At 53.5% G+C, this 20463-nt stretch overlaps 2 protein-coding genes across 6 annotated transcripts in view; one reads left to right on the top strand and one right to left on the bottom strand.

Annotated features, from left to right (window-relative positions):
* Positions 1-10036, top strand: part of LOC138806758 (activating transcription factor 7-interacting protein 1-like) — a 59855-nt gene extending 49819 nt beyond the window's left edge. For all 3 annotated transcript variants that reach the window (XM_069992096.1, XM_069992095.1, XM_069992097.1), the window contains exons 11-15: positions 1531-1615; positions 3801-3962; positions 5264-5446; positions 7242-7354; positions 7877-10036. In XM_069992096.1, coding sequence (XP_069848197.1) covers positions 1531-1615; positions 3801-3962; positions 5264-5446; positions 7242-7354; positions 7877-8296 — 963 coding nt within the window. In that variant the 3' untranslated portion in view covers positions 8297-10036. The remainder of the gene's footprint in view (positions 1-1530; positions 1616-3800; positions 3963-5263; positions 5447-7241; positions 7355-7876) is intronic.
* A 2740-nt stretch (positions 10037-12776) lies between these two features.
* Positions 12777-20463, bottom strand: part of LOC138806760 (phospholipase B-like 1) — a 17589-nt gene continuing 9902 nt past the window's right edge. For all 3 annotated transcript variants that reach the window (XM_069992100.1, XM_069992098.1, XM_069992099.1), the window contains exons 4-11: positions 20184-20322; positions 19286-19423; positions 18059-18203; positions 15948-16148; positions 15704-15844; positions 14992-15177; positions 13871-13977; positions 12777-13102 (exon numbers count right to left, since the gene is read on the bottom strand). In XM_069992100.1, coding sequence (XP_069848201.1) covers positions 12929-13102; positions 13871-13977; positions 14992-15177; positions 15704-15844; positions 15948-16148; positions 18059-18203; positions 19286-19423; positions 20184-20322 — 1231 coding nt within the window. In that variant the 3' untranslated portion in view covers positions 12777-12928. The remainder of the gene's footprint in view (positions 13103-13870; positions 13978-14991; positions 15178-15703; positions 15845-15947; positions 16149-18058; positions 18204-19285; positions 19424-20183; positions 20323-20463) is intronic.

Here is a 20463-nt window from a genome sequence, read left to right as displayed (position 1 = left end):
GTCTGGGGGCCACACAGCCTCCTGCAGTCTTCTTTGACCCCACCGCGCTAATTTTATAGCAATCGTTTTGTGCTGCTCGCCGCCAGCTTTTGGTGCTGCCGCTCCACAGCTCCACAGCTCGACGACAGACGATGCCGGGCGAGGTTTCACAAGTCAGCAGCATCAGAAAACTCTGGCTTCTCCTAGATAGCAGAATATTTCACGTTCTTTGGAGACCATTAGAAACTTTTAATTTTGAAATTAACCAAATGATGGTACATGCTTGTAAATATGTCATTCTTGTGAAATCACACAAAAAAACCCAAAACCCTTAGAATAGCAATTTTCGCTTGAGATTAGGCCTATATTTTTTGAAACTAGAATTTTAATTTAGTGCCACAAAATCTGAGTTTAACAGATGAAACCCCTAATTGGAGTTGATCTCAGTCCGATATAGTAAAGGAAGTTATTTTTATGATGTATTGAGCAGTTACCATGTGTGCAGTTACCATGTGCCACATATGTGATTAAGCAATACATTCATACATGTGTATGTATATATATGTATGTATGTCTTGATGATCATCACAATGCTTCAATGTCGATACTTGAGAAATTGACAAATGATCTTTGAACACTAATTTGCATAGCTAATTCGTGGGAGCTGTAAGAGCCGGGCTTGGGCTGGGAAGGTGGCTCAGTGGTAGAGCGCTTGCCTTGCATGCCTGACGCCCTGGGTTCGATTCCCCAGCACCACATAAGCAAAAAGGAAAAAGCCGGAAGTGGCGCTATGGCTCAAGTGGTAGAGTGCTAGCCTTGAGCTGAAGAGCTGAGGGACAGCGCCCAGGCCCAGAGTTCAGGCCCCACAACCGGACCCAAAAAAAAAAAAAAAAGAGCCGGGCTTTCTGGCTCAGGAGTGAGGCTCTGGAGGTGGTTATCACCTACACGTATGTTTAAAGTAACATTTTGGGGGTAGGGGGCTGTGTTAATTATCCTTATAAGGATGCCATCAGTGGCTTGGGAAATTGGATGGACTCTAGGTATGTTTCTTTTGTTGTTGGTGTTGTTTGGCATTGTCTCTGTTATTTTGGTGATATTCATAATTGATTTTTAGAATAAGCTAGTTAGCATTTGAAGCGTCAGAAGGTGAATGGTTGTTTTGTTAGTCTCCTAACTGTTACAATGGCTAATTGTTTTAATGACTGGAGGAGGGGGGAGGGGACAGCTTCATTCACAAAACTGCTGGAATTCCTTTCTGGAATTGGGTGTTACTCAGCAGTGCTTTCCCTCACCAGCATCCTGGGGTGTGAGCTGACAGTCGGGCATCTTCAGGAAAAGCCATGCAGTGCTCCAGAGGGCCCTTCCCCTCTATCACTGTGCTAGGCTCAGCCCACACATGCCCCTCTCTTCCCATTAGACCTGCCCATGCCTGACCCTTTCCATTACTGCACGGGGAGCCGGTCCTTCCTCCCACTCCCCGCCCCCCCCCCCCCATTATTGCACTTGGCCCTGGTGCCTACCATGTTCTGCAAATGCTATTTTGTGTTTCAGAGTGGGAAGGCCCCTGGCAGCGACTCGGGCGGAGTCATCGATCTCACGATGGATGAGGAGGAAGGCGCAGGCGCGGCTTCCCAAGGTACATGTCCTGGTGGCATTTAGTGCCCTCCATGCCTAGTGCCCTCCGTCCTCCAGAGACGGGTCCCCTGCTTGTGTCAGTAGACACAAGCGTGCTCTAGGACAGAGCAGTTAGTTGACAGTGCGCTGGGATTAGGTGTGGAGGGTCAGCAGGGGGGCTGGGAACGGAATTAGATTGAGCTCTTCTAAATCTACATGCATTGTTCTCCACATCTCCTAACATAGATGCTGGAAATGCATGTCAGTCACGTGGCTTGCTCGTGTGATGTCTGTGTGCTGTGTAAATGTAAGGGAAGGCCCTCAGTAATGCTCTGATGGCCTGTGTGCAAGCTGGCCAGGCTGTGCCGGCCTGGTTCTCCTCCTGCGCTTCAGCCCTTGTTCTTGGCGTCATGTGTTCCATGGGTCCCTGGCACGCTGGGAACACGCTGCGCTAGTGCTCCATGGGCTTCCCGTGAGTCTCCACCATGCCAGGCTCCCCTGTCCACCTCTGCGCAGGCCAGAACCGCAGCGGTTTCTCACACTTCTCAGCTGCACAGTAACTTCGTTCATGGATGGGGCTGTGCTCAGCTATGCTGATGAACGAGAGCCTTCAGATGCTTAATAATCAATGTGTAAAGCAAGTCTTACGTAAAGATCCTATTTTAAGGACAGTTGCTATAGGGCAATATTGGGATTGTGTGTTGTGTGTTTAAAACTGAGATAAAGGGGCTGGGAAGGTGGCTCAGTGGTAGAGCACTTGCCTAGCAAGCCCTGGGTTCAATTCCTCAGCACCACATACACAGAAAAAGCCAGAAGTGACGCTGTGGCTCCAGTGGTAGAGTGCTAGCCTGGAGCTGAAGAGCTGAGGGATAGGGCTCAGGCCCAGAGTTCAAGCCCAGGACTGGTAAAAAAAAAAAAAAAGAGATAAAGCTCACACCAGTTTGACTATTGCTTTTGAGAATCAGATTCTCTGAACTGCCACGCTGAAGGCGTGACTCTGGTGTGAGATGCTGAGCTCAAGCCTTCAGTTCCGGTGTGCACCCAAAGATCATCTGTACTGCTGCCCTTGGTGTGAGGTTCCTGGAGCCCCAGGACAAAAAAAAATTGTTTTGTTTTCTTTGGCGATGTGTGTTTCTACTAGCACATGTGCACTGTGGGAATTTCAGTGGAACACTTCCACACATGTATGGAACACATTCCCGAGGCAGTGAAGCAGGCTTCCTTGTTCTGTTTTCATACGTGGGACTGTTTGGGGTAAGATGGAAAACAGGCTCCTCGTACCTGGTCTCTGTCAGTGAATGCTCTCCATTACAGCAAAGAAGCACTCGGCCAAGGCTGACGACTGCAGGCGGGGACCGCCGTAGATAAGGATTTAGCTTGCACTAGTCCCACACAGCGGCCTTGACATTTTTGAGAGATTTTTATTTCCTGGGCTCTTGGAGACTTTCCTTGACACCAGACTCCTGATGGACATTTTATTTTAAAGGCTAGCAATCATTTGTGTTATCAAATGAACTATGTAGCTTTGAAGAGTTGAAATGCAAAATCATGGCAAAGCCTGGTGCTGATGGCTCATGCCTGTCATTTCAGAGACTCAGGAGGCTAAGATCCGACGATAGAGGTTCAAAGCCAGCCCGGGCAGGAAGGTCCTTGAGACTCTTATCTCCAAAGAACCACTAGAAAACGGGAAGTGGGCTGTGGCACAAAGTGATAAATGTGCTAGTCTTGAGCAAAAGCGATCAGGATAGCACCTAGACCCCGAGTTCAAGTCCCAGAACCAACACCAAAAATCGTGGTAAAAATCTCACCAGTTTATGTAGTGTTTGTCTAGGAGAGTGTCCTTGATATATAGGTACACACCTACACGTATACAAACACACACACATGCACTGATTCACACAAGCAGTGGAGTTCACTATACTCGTAGGACATCTGGAATCTACAAGTGAGATTCCTTCATTCAAAATCCTGAGTTTATGTAACTGTGGATTAGGATTATTCTTGAAGTGTTTGTGAGTCTTTGATTATTCTCGAAGTGTTGGTGAGTCTTTGTTTTCACACCAATGAAAATCCAACTCAAACAGCTGGAGTTGTCATCACAGGAAGCTGAAAGTGGCGTGTGAACGCAAGCACACATCACACGCGTGGGAAACACCGGTGTTCTCTGTTTTCATCGGACCTCCTCACACCTCCCCTTTCCTTCCCAGACCACAAGAAGCCGCACCACACGCCCGTCCCGGCCATGACGTCACCCCAGCCCCTGCCTCGCCCCCTGCAGCCCATCCAGCCTGCGCCACCACCGCCACCGCCGCCATCTGGGGTGCCCACGAGTGGCCCGTCCCAAACCACCATCCACCTGCTGCCTCCAGGTACCTCGCGGAGCAGTGGGTGGCCTCGGCTGTGCCCGTGGCCGCTGCCAGCCGCACCACACTCTAGTGTTTGCTGCTGTTGAATCTTACCTCAAAGTGGTATAAGCTGTGGACTTGATTGCGGGAAGTAAACGCTCGTGTTTCACGTCTTCCGTTTCAAGATCTTACCGATGAGGGGTTTCCAGGCTGTCACGCAGCCGCGTGGGTGCCAGGCAGCAGGGCAGCCCTTCCGTGGAGTGAACCTCCTGCTGCTGCGGCCCCACTGGGGATTCTACCCCATGCAAGGCTCACTTAGAATACCAGAGTCGCTTGTAGAGAGAGCGCTCAGCGTTGAGTTACGGAGTGATGGTTGAGCGCAGCCGGAAGACGTGATTGGCTGGTGTGGTTACTGTAGAGAATTGTTAAGTTTCTCAGATCCAGATGTTCATCAGAATCAGCTATGAGTTAAGCTGGGTTTCACTGGCCGGCATTGCGTTGGTCTGGATGAGGCGGTAGTGTCCGATTCAGCCTTAGGAAGATGCCCTTGTGCAGAGGGGACGGACAGGAAGCGTGTGGTGCTTCCCGCGTGCTTCTGCCCGAGCCCGAGAAACCTTTAGTAGGAAGCTCTTTGTATCTTTCATATCCACTGTTTCCCAAATGTATTCTATTTTCCGGTTGAAAACAGATCGATTATGATTTCTCTACTGTAGCTACTACATGATCATTTACAGAACGTGGTTCTAGCTCACACTTGTTAACCGGAAGTATGTTAGCACTTAGAAACCACCGTTGCTGTCAAGCAGGGTAGCAGGTGCCTGTAGTCCCTGCTACTCGGGAAGCTGAGACAGGCAGATCAGTTGAGCCTCAGACTTTGAGGTCAGCCCTGGTAGAAAGAAGCTTTCAAAGGAATCCTCCTCATTATTAGAGCTCTGTGCTATAAATCCTGTTTTGATAAATGCATCTGTTAGCCCCCAGGCCCTGAGTTCAAGCCCCAGGAGTAGGCCATCAAAACAAAACACAAGACTAAAAAGAGCAATCTACCCTTGAAGAGGGCGATGGTTGGCCTCTCCTGTAGGAAACCTACGCTTAAGTCTAGTTCTTTATGCTCTCACGGTCCGAGGGGGCTGCACTGTGGCCGCGGCCCCCTTTCTCAGAAGTGAGGATTTATACTGTTCATCTTTGGTGGCCACGTTGCTCTTCCTGTCCTTACAAGGACAGCAGCGAGCTCACGTCCCGTGAAGTGGTCATTAATTCCCTGTGAAGGAATACTGTTCGCCTAACGCACTGTTGCTTCATTTCTCTCTCTCTCTGGCTTCCATTAGCTCCAACCACCGTGAATGTAACGCATCGTCCCGTAACTCAGGTGACCACGAGACTCCCCGTCCCCCGGGCTCCGGCCAACCATCAGGTAGTCTACACGGCCCTGCCCGCACCGCCCGCCCAGGCGCCTCTGCGGGGAGCAGCTGTGCCCGCACCCGCCGTGCGTCAGCTCAACCCCCCAAACAGTAAGAGACTCCTCTTCTCCCTACGCTTCGCGCTCGCTTGGTGATCTCCTATAGAGCCGCTACTCTAAGTGCGAGAGCTCGCTGCCTAGCGGCTCTGTAGTGTAGGACAGCTGCAAACAGTGTATCATGCACTTGGAAATTGTGAAGACTCCGCACATCCTCACCACGCAAACAGTTCTGCGTGTACGATTAGATACGTGCATTACACAATCGGTCATTCCACAGAGTGTGCTTAGTTCAAAACCTGAGTACACAATGAATACACACAGTTTTGTCGATGACAACCACTTTTCCCCTAACAGTAAATAAAAGCTGTGTTACTGAAAGTTACCCAGACCAAACGACCTGGTGCCACCTGGTGTGCACGTGTGTGCTATCTTCAATGTACCTTTTGGTTCGGGTGCTAGCTGTCTTCAGTGCAACTTTTGATTTGTGGCCTATGCCATCACCAACTACTGTTTGGTGCTGGTGTGGGCATCGCTGGCTGGTAGAGTGGGCATGGTTGATCGCGTAATCACGTGTAGATCAGCCTCTAGGGTACAGACAGAAGAAATACAAGAAGGAAAGGTCAGAGGGGCCTGTGCGGTAGCGTGTGTGAACTGTGTGCAGGATGGATTAATGTCTGTACGTATGCATGTCAGTGTGGATCAGCAGTAGACGGTGTTAGATGGAAAGCAGTTTCGTAAATGTCTTTTTCAAGTTTAAAGCAAACTAAAGTGAACCACATCTGAACTCTACAGGTTAAGAATAGGTCTTGAGCAGACCCCGCACACCATCTTTCTGGTCTGGCCTTCCTCCTGTCCTTTCCCTTTCCCCTTCCCCCTCGTTATTTTTCTGGGCTTCCCTGTGCTTCTCTTTTTGCTATCCCTTTTCTTCACTGTAGATATCATTAGTGCACGTAGCGTTGAGCTTTGGCACATTCATTGCATGTCAAGGAGACAAGGAACTGCATCAAGGAACTGGAAATGCCATCCGCACATGGTGGCTTTTGGAGAGAGTAATCCAGCTAAAACCTGACGGTCGCAGGTGCTTGGCCCTGCTCGGGTGTGTAAGAGCAGCGACCTGTTGATAGCGAGCTCTGGGAGACAGGCTCCCCCCCCCCCCCCCCGGCCGGATGCCCCACCCGCACCTGCGCCCCCACCCTCCCCACCCCCTGTGCCGGAGGAAACACAATGGGAAAGATAGCTCTGGATTTCCTGCGGCTTGCTCTAGAGGATGTCACGGTTTCCTGTGGCATGGAATATCTGCTCTGTGAGGAGGACGTGGACAGAAAGATCATTCCACAGGCATCACACCATGGCTTACACTCCCTGTGGTGGCGAAAGTGTGAGACTCCAGGGTCTCTAGAAAGACAGCTCCAGTCCGCCTGTCTCTTACATCTCACTTGGTCTCTGCGGCACTTGGCCGCACCTGGCCGGGCGGGGGGGGGGGGGGGGGGGGGTGTTCCCAGCAGGCCTCTGGCGGGCGGACAGGTATGCCTTTCTGCGCTGATGTCCTGTTCTTGGATCTCACGTCTTTCTCTTTCTTCTTGTCTTCTCTCGTGGTCCCAGTGACATGGGTGTGAAACTTGCACAGCCCTCGCTCCACCGTGACACACACACACACACACACACACACACACACACATACACACATACCCCCGCTCACTGCACACGTCCAGGCTGGAATGACTTTGCCTTCAGAATTTCAGAAACAAACGCTGCTCTGCTGACATCAGATGTTCTCATCAGCACCCCCCAAGACCTCCACCCCCCCCCAGTGGCGTTCTGATGTGTCCCCTCATTTGGTGTTGCAGGTGTTACAGTTCGAGTGCCTCAAGCAACCACCTATGTGGTGAACAACGGCCTCACACTGGGCTCGGCCGGACCTCAGCTCACGGTGCACCACCGCCCTCCGCAAGTGCACACGGTGAGTGTGGCGCAGCACGCGTGCACGCCGCCTCGTGCCGGCATCGCCCCCACAGCGCTCGTGCCCAGCCAGGTGGTGGCTCGTGCATCACGGGTGGGAGCCGAGGGCGGCCCCGCTGAGCCGCGCGTGGCGGTCGTGTGCACTCGGTCCTCCGCTGGGACCAGGAAGTGAAGCCGGCCATTGTCGTTCACTGTTAATTCTCCTTGAAGTCTGCCATCTTGTCGTTCCTGTGTGCTGTACAGCCCTCTGCTATCAGCAGTCTGTTCGTGGAAAACCAGTGCCCGCACCTCCCCTTCCACACCCATGTCCCACGTGGGCGATCTCTGTGCATCTCTGGGGTCTCTGAGCCCAGCTCTCGGTTTCCAGGGGGAGCTCAGCATTCTTGGTCTTGGAAGTGGGGGAGCATGCCCCTTGCCCCCAGGGTTCTGCCCATGCTCCAGAGAACCCCCACAGCTGCTGGAGGGCCGTGCTCCCGATGCCCGCCCAGGTCACTATTAACCGGGCATCCGTGTCTCTCCTCAGGAGGCTCCCCGGCCCGTGCACCCTGCGCCCCTGCCCGAGGCCCCCCAGCCGCAGCGCCTGCCCCCCGAGGCCGCGGGCACGTCCCTGCCACAGAAGCCGCACCTGAAGCTGGCGCGCGTGCAGAGCCAGAACGGCATTGTGCTGTCGTGGAGCGTGCTGGAGGTGGACCGCGCATGCGCCGCCGTGGACAGCTACCACCTGTACGCCTACCACGAGGAGCCCAGTGCCACGGCGCCCTCGCAGTGGAAGAAGATCGGCGAGGTGAAGGCCCTCCCGCTGCCCATGGCCTGCACCCTCACGCAGTTCGTGTCCGGCAGCAAGTACTACTTCGCCGTGCGGGCCAAGGACGTGTTTGGCCGCTTTGGGCCCTTCTGCGACCCACAGTCCACGGACGTGATCGCGTCCACGCAGAACAGCTAAGCCCGGGGCCCGCCCGCCCCGGGCGCCACCCTTCCGTCTGTGCACACCACGCGCGCATGCGGGACCGCTCCGGACACCGCCGCCTGCACGCACACTCATGTGCGCACACTACACGGTGCACGGCCCGTGCGCAGTGCACGCGGCCCCAACGACAAGGCATGGGTCAGGGTGCGACGTGTAAATACGCACCTCGCCGGAAGCGCGGGTGCTGGTGTGGGATTTGGGGTTGTTTTTGTTTTTGTTTTTTTTCCTATTTCTGTGTCTGTTGCCATCTTCACCCTCCGATCCACTCCTCTTCAGCTGGAAGGAAGGAGAGGATGGGGCTGGGGCGCGTGGCGCACCTTCTGCCCCCCCAGATGCCCGCGTGAGCGAGTTCACACACGTGACGAATCCCAAAGAAATAGACAGCACAGCGACTGGCTCCACGTAGCTTCCCTTCCACGCAGAAGACGTTTTCTCCATCTTCATCTCCTCTCCTGCGTGGCCGCACCGCCGCGCCCGCCGCGCCGCCACTCCTTCCTGATTTGGCTCCGACATTTGTTTTGTGCCTTAAAAGTTAACTCCAGAAAGAAACACGCCCGCCCCGGGGGCTCCGTGCATCTCCTCCACCCGTCAGTGCACACACGTACCTGGCCTGTGTGTGCATGCGTGTGTGTCCGTGTGACTTCCGCATATGTGTGTCCTTGTGACTTGTGACATTGGTGAGTGATCATATGGCGCCCGTGTGTCTGTGTGATGTATGTGTGTGTCCTTGGGATGTTTGCATGTGTGTGTGGTGTTTGCGTGTGTCCAGTGTGTGCCCAGTGTGTGTGTCCGTGGACCTCCCCCCCATCTGTAGCATTACTACACTGAGCTCGGGGAGCTTTGTTCTTGGGAGAACGCGGGCTTCTGTTATTGGCCGTCATTTAACTGCGGAGAATGGACCAAGAGAAAGCCCCGGGGCTCAGGACATTGCCCCTCATCTCCGTCTCCATGTGCGTGTGGCCCACGTAGCTCCAGGAAGTCCATCCCATCCCCCCTCCCCAGCAAGGCCCATCAGTTCAAGAGCTCACGTCTCCGGGCAGCCCCGGTGGGCGTGGTTTGGTAGTGCCAGCAAGAGGCTGGCTCTAGGTCCCCTCCCCCCTCCCCTTCCCCCAGTTGTCTGCGGAGCACTTTGACCTTCTCCCCGTGCCCTGGCTGCTCGGCTGAGGTTCGCGGGTGGACAGGCGGGAGCAGGGCTCGATCGCGTGGAGACATGATGGGTGTTTGGAGGAGGACTTGTGGGGCGGGGCCCTGCTTTCCACGTCACGTTCCATGCGGGGTTTCATCCCCTTCTCTGCCTTCTCCCCACAGTGGTTTTCTGGGAAGCGCCTAGGGAGCCCTCCTTCTCGGGGTTCTGGTTGCTTCTCACCGGTCCTGGCCGGGCATGGTGGGGTTTGCCTACAGGTTGCCAAAATGTCCACGCTCAAGCCCCCTTCCCCATCACCCCCGGGCGGTGAGAAGCAGGGTTCGCATGGTTCGCCAGGCTGACCCCGCAGGCTCGGCGTGGCGCCCCCAGCGTCTCCGCGGCTTCCCCTGCGCTCGTCCCATCTCCATGGGTTCGAGCCTGCCCTGCGCTGTGGGCTGCTGGCCGCGGGCGAGGCTTCCCGGTCCCTGCTGGACGTTGTTATTTATAGTCGCCTGTTGCCGTGTCCCTCCGCTTTCTCTGTTACAGAATCAGGTAGCCCTTTGGAATAAAATATTTCGTTATTTTGGCTTATATATTTTGTCAATGGAAGAGATGTGCATCGTCCCAATAGTGACCCTCAGACAGACAGACAGACTCTGCGGGGAGATGGCCTCCCCTGTGAGCCTCCCCCCCCCCCCCCCCCGTGGGCCTGCCCTGGGGCTTTACCGAGGAAGGCATTGGGGGACGGGTGCAAGTGCTCAGTGCTGGCTTTGTGCTTGGTTTGGGTTTGGGGGGGTTGATGAGAGTTTAGGGGGTGCCACTAGAAATGGTAACCAACACCCCGTGTCTCCCAGCCAGCCACACCCACCCCTACATGCAGCATCTGTACCCCGTGATGTATTTTCCTGAGGATTCTAACACGCTCTCTCATCCCCAGTGCTACTGCCAGTAGGGGGTCCTGGAGCCCCAAGTGTGTGGAGGGGAACAGGCCCAGGACATAGCTCCCTGCACCCCACTCTGCACCATGTCAGGATCCATCCACCCTGCTGAGAGGGTTCAGATGCCTTCCACACCCATAAACACAGATGGGGGGGGTAGGGCGCAGCATCCTGCGGGGTCAATGTCTCTATGCAGAACACTTTGTACTATGCCACACAGCGTGGAAGCGGCATTCTTCCCAGACCGTGAATATTGGGGTACATTTGCCTCCCAGAGTTTCCCCATAACCCTCAACCCCACTGCCAGGTAATAAGACCTTGGGAGAAAAAATGACCTCCACTGAGCCTTCTAGAAGGTAGAGTTCCCATGGGCAGCTTCGTTTAGTTGCTTTAAATTCCAGAAGGCCATGGTGAGGCAGCATCGCACCGTCAGCCTTCTTTCCATGAGTTTTCCAGTGCTGTAGGAGACTGAGCACAGGACCTCATCTCACACTGCACGCCTGTGATCCCAGCACGGTAGCGCACTACATATGCCCTCTGAGCGTTCTCTCCTGTTCTTTTCTTGGTCTGTTTCAGCATCCTCAGTACGATGATCTTTTTTTGATTTATTGTTTGAATTTCATCACGGGGCTATCATTGGTTGGCCTGTTTTATTCTCATTTCCAGGAAAAAAAAATACATGTCCCAGTATTAAATTTTATAGCACCTAACTGTATAACCAATGTTATGAGTCTATTTACTCAGAAAATGCTTAAAAAAGATATTTTTGTTATTTTGTTATCATTAAGGTGTTGTCCCGAAGGACTACCATTTCATAAATCAGGGTTTTGTTTCTTATTTTTGTTTTTGGTCGGTCATGGGGCTTGAACTCAGGGCCTGAGTGCCATCCCTGAGCTCTTTCAAGACTGGTGCACTACCACTTGAGCCACACCACCACTTCTGGTTTTCTGGTGGTTCGTTGGGAGATCAGATTCACAGGCTTTCCTTCCTGGGGTTGGCTTTGAACCACGATCCTCCAGATCTCAGTCTCCTGAGGAGCTGGGATGACAGGCATGAGCCACCAGCACCTAGCTGATTTTGTGGTGGTTGTTTGGTTTTAAAGACAAAAAATTACAGCAATGTCACGCCATGTTTGTTAGTGGCAGACTCCAATCTTTTTCCTGAACCTCACGCATGCTCCCTGTCCAGCCACAGGGGGTGGGATTACCACACACCTGTCACTCATCATCATAGCTCACCTTCAGGCATTTCATGTCAAAATAAGCTTTGGGTTTTTTTGGGTTTTTTTAATTTTTAATTTGTAGAGTCTGCTAAATTATATTTAAATGTCTTTTTTTTTTTTTTTTGTAAATAAGGTAACAGCAAACACTTTGGGGGATCTTGGCTTTAGTATTTTGTCAGACATTTCAACACAAAAGATCACAACCAATCTTTTGTAGGAAACTTGCACCCTGATGTTTGTTTATTACTGTGGAAAGTGTAAATAATAATAAGACAATGTGAGACCCTCTTCCTGTCTGATTAACTGGGCGGTGGCGAGTCGCCCTCTTTCTCTTGGGTTTCGTGGAATTTTCCTTTCTCTCCTTTCTTTCTTCGATGTACAGTAGGGTGATGTCTGTACGTGTTACCTGTAGTGGGGTTTTGTTCAGCAAGCCTGAAATTTATACTTTGAAATAAACGACTGGGTTTTTAATGTGCTGAGTGCTCTGATTCATTTCCAGCCTGCATGTGTGTGTTTGTGTGCGCATGCGCATGCATGAGCGTGGGTGACGTCTCCCACCTTGTTTAGAGTTAGTTATAAATTCTCCAGCTCTCGGGGAGAATTGGCTGTTCGTGGCGGCTGCCCTATGGGAATGGAGACCTTTTGGCTTTGGAGCAGAATGTAATTCGCTCTACCTCACTGCGACCCATGGAGCCCACGGAGCCTGGATCCTTGGCTCTGAGTCAGCCCTTTCCACGTGAGTCACAGCTCCATCTCCAACTTTTTAAGGCTTCATGAGAGATCAGAGTCTCACAGACTTTTCCTGCCCTGGCTGGCTTTGAACCAGGATCCTCAGGTCGCAGCCACCTGACTGGAATGGACCAGAAAAAACACTGCACGCCTGAAGTGGTGCTGAGCACAACCAGCCAGAGAAGGAGACACAGCCAGCCCGCTAAGTAACCCCGGGATTTTCGAGGCCTTGCTGCCTTCCACTGCAATGCAAGTCTCCAGGACCCTGGGAGTTGGAATTTGTGCCCGCCGACATAAAAGGAGAATCACACAGATGTGGGAGAGAGTTGTGCTCTTGTAATACCGGGCTATAGGCTTGTGGCTTCCACCTTTAATCCAATATTTGTTCTCCACCCTCTCTACCCGCCCCCCTCCCATGCTCACAATCACTATGACGAAACCAGCAAGAAATCAAAGGGAATTTAATAACGTGTTATTAACAATAGTTCTGATGGGGGGAGGGGATGTGGGGAACCACAGCTAAAAATAATGCCTTGGGAGGGGGTGTACGCCCCTCTGCCCCCCCTCCTGTGCCCCCCACCCCCCTCCGGCTTCTGTCAATCATTAAAGAAGGGTTTCATGAGGACAAAGTCGAAGTTGTAGATCTCGGGCATGCCTTGGTGGAGGGTTTTGTTGAAGCGCCTCCAGCTGAATGCTGGGAGCCCGTCCTGCACCGTGGGGCCGCTGATGGCGTAGGCTATGTACTTCGATGCCAAGAAAATGTCTGACACCTGGGGAGACAGACAGAACCATCTAGAAAACAACATGGCTTTCAAGACCCAGTCTCGATTCTCCCTCTCCATCTTTAACCAGTTACCAGGACGGTGAGGGGCAGCCCTTTGGCCCTTTGGCCGTGTGGCAGCTCACCCCAGGAACCGTGACTCCAAAAGTTACTTACAAATCCATTCACCCATTTCGGGCTCACTTGGCTCAACGGTCAGTCACATGGAAGCTATGATATGTTCAATTCTCAAAGCTGCTAGGAATAATAGCAGCAGCAAGACTTTTTTTTTTTGGTGCCAGTCCTGGGGCCTGAACTCTGGGCCTGGGCACTGTCCCTCAGCTCTTCAGCCCAAGGCTGGCGCTCTACCACTGGAGCCATAGCGCCATTTCTGGCTTTGTCTGCTTATGTGGTGCTGAGAAATTGAACCCAGGGCCTCATGCATGCCAGGTGAGCACTCTACCACAGAGCCACCTGCCCAGCCCTTGGGTTTGGGAATGGGATTTTACTGCTTTTTCTCAGACCACCTGCAAGCCTTCGATCCTCCTGCCTGTGCCCCTGCTAAAATAGCTGGGATTACAGGCAGGAGCCACGGGACTGCCCCTCCCCGCTGGGCTCTGTCAGCTCTAAGGCAACCTAGCCTTTGGTGCCTGGCCTCACAGCCCACCAGTGCCACTGACGCCAGCCTCCATCTGGTAAAACCAAACCAGGTCACCTCCACCACTCACAGGTGAGGAGAGGAGTGCACGTGTGTCTCACAGCCCCGAGCCGCCATTACCTTTGTGTCATAGCAGCCGCCCGGGCTGGGCACGGGGGAGCTCAGGTCCTCGCGACAGCAGATGGTGCTGCAGGGGTCACCCTTGCTGTATGGCTCCTCCTCGTAGTCTGTCGGGAGGGAGGAGGAGAGGTGAGGAGGACAGAGGGATGGGGGAGGGAGGGGGAGGAGGGAAGAGGGATGGGGGAGGATGGAGAGGAGGAAAGGGAAGAGGGAGAAGGGAGGGGGAGGATGAGGCTGGGGAAGAAGGAGGGAGGGGGAGGATGGGGAGGAGGGGGGGGAGGGTAAAGATGAGGGACTGGGAAGGTGATGGAGAAGGAAAAATGCGGGTGGGGAGGAGGAGGAGGGAGAAGGGAGGGGGAGGATGAAGCTGGGGAGGAAGGAGGGAGGGGGAGGCTGGGGAGGGGGCAGGAGGAGGAAGGCTAGGAGGGAGAAAGGAGGGGGAGAATGAAGATGAGGGACTGGGGAGGAGGGAGGATGATGGGGAGAAGGGAGAATGTGGGTGGGGAGGAGGGGGGGTTGGGAGGGGTAAGGTGAGCATGGGGACCGGGAGGGAGGAGGATGAGGGCAGGGAGGAAGAAGAAGGAGAGGAGGAGGAAGGGGAGAAGGGGGAAGGGGAGGAGGAAGGGGTGCAGGGAAGAAGAGGAGGAGGAAGAGGGGTGAGGGAGGAGGAGGGGAGGGAGAGAGGAAGTAGAGAAGGACGGGAAGACTCTGGATGAGGGCAGGGAGGAGGAGGAGGGAGGAAGAGGAAGGAGAGGAGGAGGAAAGGGGGAAGGGGAGGAGGAAGGGAAGAAGGGGGAAGAAGAGAAGGGTGGGGGAAGGGGAGAAGGAAGGGGAAGGGGAAGAGGAGAAGGAGGAAAGGGAGGAGGGGAGGGGAGAAGAAAGAAGGGAGACGGAGGAGGAGGAAAGGAGGAGGGGCAGGAAAAAGGAAGTAGAGAAGGAGAGGAGGAGGAGGAGGGCAGGGAGGAAGAGGAGGATGGGAAGGAAGTGGAGGGGGGAGTAGGAGAGCGGAGGAGGGAGGGGAGGAAGAGGAAGGGAAGAGGAGGAGGGAGAGGAGGAGGAGAGGGAGGGGAGGAGGGAGAAGAGGAGGAGGGGAGGAGGGGGCGGCGCTCCAGGGTACGCACTGTTGTAGCGCATGAGGTACTTCATGGTGGCCAGGTCGGTCACCTTGCCCTGGTCGCGCCGGAAGACCTTGGCGCGCGGGGCGAGGTCGTAGGAGTAGTCGAGGCCCAGCTTCTTGACCAACAGCGGGTATCCGCTCCAGCGGTAGATCTTCTTGTGGAAGGGGATGTTGTAGGACGGCCAGTAGCCTGCGGGGTGGAGCGCAGGGTGGGGGTGGGCGGGCGTGAGATGGTTGGAGCAGGGCTGCAGACCCCACGCCTTATTGGATTCCTATTTTTTCTTTTTGAAATGTTCTGCAAGTTGTTTTGGTAAGGGAAGAGGATCATCCAAACGTGATTTTCACCCCAGATTTTTTTTTTGGGGGGGGGGTGTCCTGGGTCTTGAACTCAGGGCCTGGGCGCTGTCCCTGAGCTCTTTCACTTAAGGCTGGCACTTTACCACTTGAGCCAGAGCGCCACTTCCGGTTTTCTGGTGGTTCATTGGAGATGAGAGCCTCATGTACTTTCCTGCCTGGGCTGGCTTTGAACCACGATCCTCCAGATCTCAGCCTCCTGAATGGCTAGGATGAGAGGCATGAGCCACAGACACCTGACTTGAGCCTGTTCAGTTTCTCCCAGTAGAACTGGCAATCGGCACACCACTCTGCCATCATCTGTGCACACACCACCCATCCCCCCCACGCACGTGTGTCCACATGCATCAGGAAGGCGGTACCTTTGCGCAGGATTTCAGTTTGATCCGAGTACTCCACGTAGGTGGGGATCTGCTCCACGATGTACAGCGTGCCCTTGTCCAGGCTGTTGCGCGGCCTCACCTTATTCATGTCCAAAACCATGTACTGGTTGTTGTAGGTACCTGCGGGGCCCAGGGGGGGCGATGACATGTGTGGGTGACTGTGTGCCCCGCGATGCACCCACCGCCCCTGCACATGCCCACAGCCCCTCCGCTCGGCACTCACCGGAGTTGTGCCTGGAGAAGATCTCTGCCCACTCTTGGCCATTGCTGGCCAGCATGTTGGCCACGCGGACCCTCTGCCAGGCCAGGAGGGTCTCCGGCACCACGGACTTCAGCAGTGTCTTGTTGTACACGCTGTTGGTCGTCTGCAGCAGGACCAGGCCGCTGCTGAGGATGTAGAAGTCATCCAGAGACTCCAGGAACCCTGCGGGGAGCGCGGGAGACAGCCTTCCTCAGCATCCCTCCCTTCCTCTCCTCCATCTGTTCATCCACCCACCCATCTGTCATCCCTCCATCTGTCCATCCTTCCATCTATCCCTGCATCCATCCCTCCCTCCATCCACCCATCTTCCCTCCCTCCATCCCTTCCTCCATAGATTTCTCCATCTGTCCACCCATCCATCCGTCCATTCCTCCCTCCTTCCCTCCCTCCCTCCATCCGTCCATCCACCCATTCATCCCTTCCCTTCACCTGTCTATTTGTCCATCCCTCCATTTGTCCATCCATCCATCCATCTATCCATCTGTCCATCCCTCCATCATCCATCTATCCGTCCCTCCATCCCTCCATCATGAAACCATCAAGAGAAGCTCAGAGCTTTGCATGCTCTACATTTGTACATTTCTCAGCTTTGTCTGAACTCTGCGTAGCTACCAAGTTATTGCTTACAGGGGTCCAGAAAACCTTCCACTGGATTCACCATTGGCAAAGGTGTAGCTTGCACAGAAATGGGAGGACAGAGGGTGAACAAAGGCAGCTATGGTCCTCACTGGACACCAGGTGGAGCATGAACTCTACCGCTCATGAGTGGGGATGGGAGGGAAAAACGGGGAGAGAGCAAGGAAAGGGGGGACATGGTCCACAGAGAAATGAGTTCCTGACCCGACTGATGTCACTGTCATCCTCTGCACATCACCTTTATCATCACAATAAAAAAGAAAACAATGTATGACTTAATAATTTTGAATGACAAAAAATAGGAATATTACAAGTTTTCAAAAATGATAGATGATAGCTAGATGGATGGATGGATGGGTGGATGGATAAATTACGTAGATAATAGAGACTATAAAAGATACTAGGTTAGATACAAAGTGGCTAAAATGCCAGAAATGGCATTCAAAAGTCTACTCCAAAAAAGCAGTCAGCAACACCGCTGAAACTAACAGATGATGGATGTGAATCTGTCAGCTCAAGGCCTGCACGGGAAAGCAATAAGGGTGAAATATTCGCCAAGGGTATTGGGATGCTAAAATCAACAACGACGACAAAAGAAATGCAGCTGGAAAATTAAGAAAAAAAAAAATCCAGTGGAAAGCATCATCAATAGCCTCGATCAAGCAGACAAACGTATTGGGAACTGAAGATTGTACCTCAGGCACACTGTGCCATCATTGATACAAGAAAACCATGACAAACTGCAACATGACCGGGAGACAAGGGAGGCGCAAAGATCGGGAGACCTATTAGTAAAGTTAGTGTGCAAGTTCCCTCTCTCAAACCCAGGAAACCATACGATATATCTGTGCATTCAGATCGAGCAGAAAGGGAGTTGAGAAAGGGTGAACAGAGGCAGTCACGGTATTCAGTAGATGTAATGGGGAAAATGACCCGTGTAACTTGTGGCAGAGACAGGACTGGGAAACAGAGGGAAAGGGAAGGAAGGGAGGGACATTGTCCAAAAAGAAAAAAAAAAAAAGGAATGTACCTATGAGCTGACTTCTGTCCAATGCCTTAATAATAAAATTATATTTCAACTAAAAAGCAATTCGGATTCTGGTAGCACCAGACTCATTCAGGAGTGAGTTTAACTCATGCACTGGGCTCTGGGGGGCCCCTGTCCCCTCTCTCTGCCCTTATGGATCTGTGGGATGACTGTCCCTGGTGGGATCTGTGTGAGGAGTGGGAGGGAAGACATTCAGGGAGGACGCTCAGCCGTTCCTGAGTTTTCCCCTTTGCTCTCAGTCTCGGGATTGACTTCTCGCTCTGCAGTGCTCCCAGCTGTTCCCAAGAACTGAGATGACACCTTTGGACGTGCAGCTAAACAGCCCTGCCATCCTCTGCTGTGTCCTTGCAGTGGGGTCCCCCTGCCCCACACCCCTGCATCGACTTACCCGGGTAGCTGCTGAACGTGTGGCGGTTGCTACTGGTGTCACTGTCCCTGAGATTGAAGTCCCAGTGTTTGTAGATCCTGAGCATGGCCGCGTAGGTATACCAGCTCGAGTGTGCGAAGAAGATGTTCTCGAACCCAGGCAGCACCTGCAGGGCGGGGACCCAGTGAGGGTGCGAGCCTGGTGGGGAGGCGAGAGACACGGGACTGGGGACAATAGCACACATGGAAGACACAGGATGGCCTCCATTCAGGACTGAAAACAGAGCCTTAGGAGTCCAACAAAACAGACTCTCACCTTCCAGAATGAAAAAGAGAAAATTATGGAAGATTCTGGAAGATCAGAAGTAGCAGCTGCTTAGAGAGGAGGAGGAATGGTGGAGGAGAGGTAGCAATTCAGAACTACATTTCCCTCCACTGATCATTCTGTCTTGTCGATCTATCCATTCATCCATCCACCCATCCATCCATCCACCCACCCATCCATCCATCCACCCATCCACCATCCATCCATCCATCATCCACCCACCCACCCATCCATCCACCCATCGATCTATCCACCTACCCACCCTTCCTTCCATCCATCCATCCATCCACCCATCCTTGCATTCATCCATCCATCCACCCACCCATCCATTGATCCATCCTCCCACCCTTCCATCCATCTACCCACACATTCATCCATCCATCCACCCATTCCCCCACCCATCCATCCATCCTTCATCCATCCACCCACCCATCCATCCTTCCATCCATCCATCCATCCACACACTCATCCATTGATCCATCCACCAACCCTTTCATCCATCTATCCACCCATTCACCCACTCATCCATCCATCCACCCATCCACCCACCCACCATCTAACCATCAATTATCAATCTTTTTATCTATCCCTTCACGTCACAATCATCTATCCATCTATCTATCAACCTATCTATCTCTGTCTGTCTGTCTGTCCACAGAGTCTATGATTTAGACTCAGGTGCACTTGCTGGACCAGTGCCTCAACCTCTTGAACTTCACTCCCAGCAACAACCAGTGGAGGTGTTTAAAGGACTTGGCAGTGCCAGGGTTTGAACTCTGGGCCTTGCATGTGTTGGGTGTGTGCTCTGCCCTCGAGCCTGTCCAGTGCTCTGCATGGCCACCGAGGGCCCCCAAGCAGCTGCCGGCACACCCGGGGTGAGGGCTTGTGGCGTGGAGAGACAGAGGGGCACAGCCCCAGCCTCACCTTGATGAGCGCAGAGCAGTGCCCCATGTCCCAGCGCTTTCGGTTCATGCCAGAGATCCTCGAAGGAGAGAGGGAGGGGATCAGGTCTAGCAGGTCGCCAACGGCGTTGAGAAACTGGATGTGGAACATCGTCAAGGGCTGTGGATGGAACAAGCGTCCAGTGCTGACCTTAGTACCCAGCGGTCAGTACTGAGCTGAGTACTGAGTACTGTGTAGCAGTACTGAGCTGAGTACTGAGTGGCCAGTACTGAGCTGAGTACCAAATGTTCAATACTGAGCTGAGTACTGTGTTGTCAGTACTGAGCTATCAAGCAGCAACCAGTACTGAGCTGAGTACCAAATGGTCAGTATTGAACTTAGTACTTCTGTGGTTCTCCCCCATTCCTCTGTAGTCCTCTGGCGTTCCTCTGTGGTGGTGTGGGGGAGCAGAGGGGAGAAAAAAAGGGGTAAGGCTGGCACAGGGAGCCCTGGACCTCAAGCCTCCTTCCTCTGCCTCCCTAGTGGATGGGATTACAGGTTTGCCCTGCGGTACCCACCTGGTTTTCTTGTGGGTTTTGTTTTTGTTTTTTGTTTTGTAAGTCATGGGGCTTGAACTCAGGACCTGGGCACTGTCCCTGAGCTTCTTTCACTCAAGGCTGGTGCTCTACCACTTGAGTCCCAGCTCCACTTCCAGTTTTCTGATGGCTCATGGGAGATGAGAGTCTCATGGACTTTCCTGCCTGGGCTGTCTTTGAATCACAATCCTCAGATCTCAGCCTCCTGAGTAGCTGGGATGACAGACGTGAGCCCCAGTGCCCGGTAGTATTTGTGTTCTGAACTTAAATTTTGTGTCAGACAGTGAGTGAGCCACACTGCCCGGGCCCTGGATGTACAGCGCCCACCCTGGCCAGTGCCTTACCTTTATCCCCTCCTCCAGAGACCTCTTCATGGCTCCCACGTACAGCCCATCCATCTGCGCCATGACATAGCCCGTGTGCCTCCAGAATGGGTCCTCTTTGGACAGTTTGATGTTGTTACGAGCCCAGGTGTCCTGCTTCCTGGGGAGGCGGAGGGGGGGCGGGGTGGAGAGGGAGGACATGAGGCCAGGATTCAGAGGCTGCAGGGCAGAGCTGAGCCTCAGGGCACACCGGAGATGATGCACTCAGACCCGGGCCAGATGGAAACTGCAGATCGCTTCA

The sequence above is a fragment of the Dipodomys merriami genome, unplaced genomic scaffold, assembly GCF_024711535.1.
Source record: "Dipodomys merriami isolate MVZ:Mamm:240054 unplaced genomic scaffold, mDipMer1.0.p SCAF_408, whole genome shotgun sequence".
In the NCBI taxonomy this organism is placed as follows: Eukaryota; Metazoa; Chordata; class Mammalia; order Rodentia; family Heteromyidae; genus Dipodomys; species Dipodomys merriami.
The sequence above is the reverse complement of the archived record's forward strand: the minus strand, read 5'-3'. Positions and strand labels throughout refer to the sequence as shown.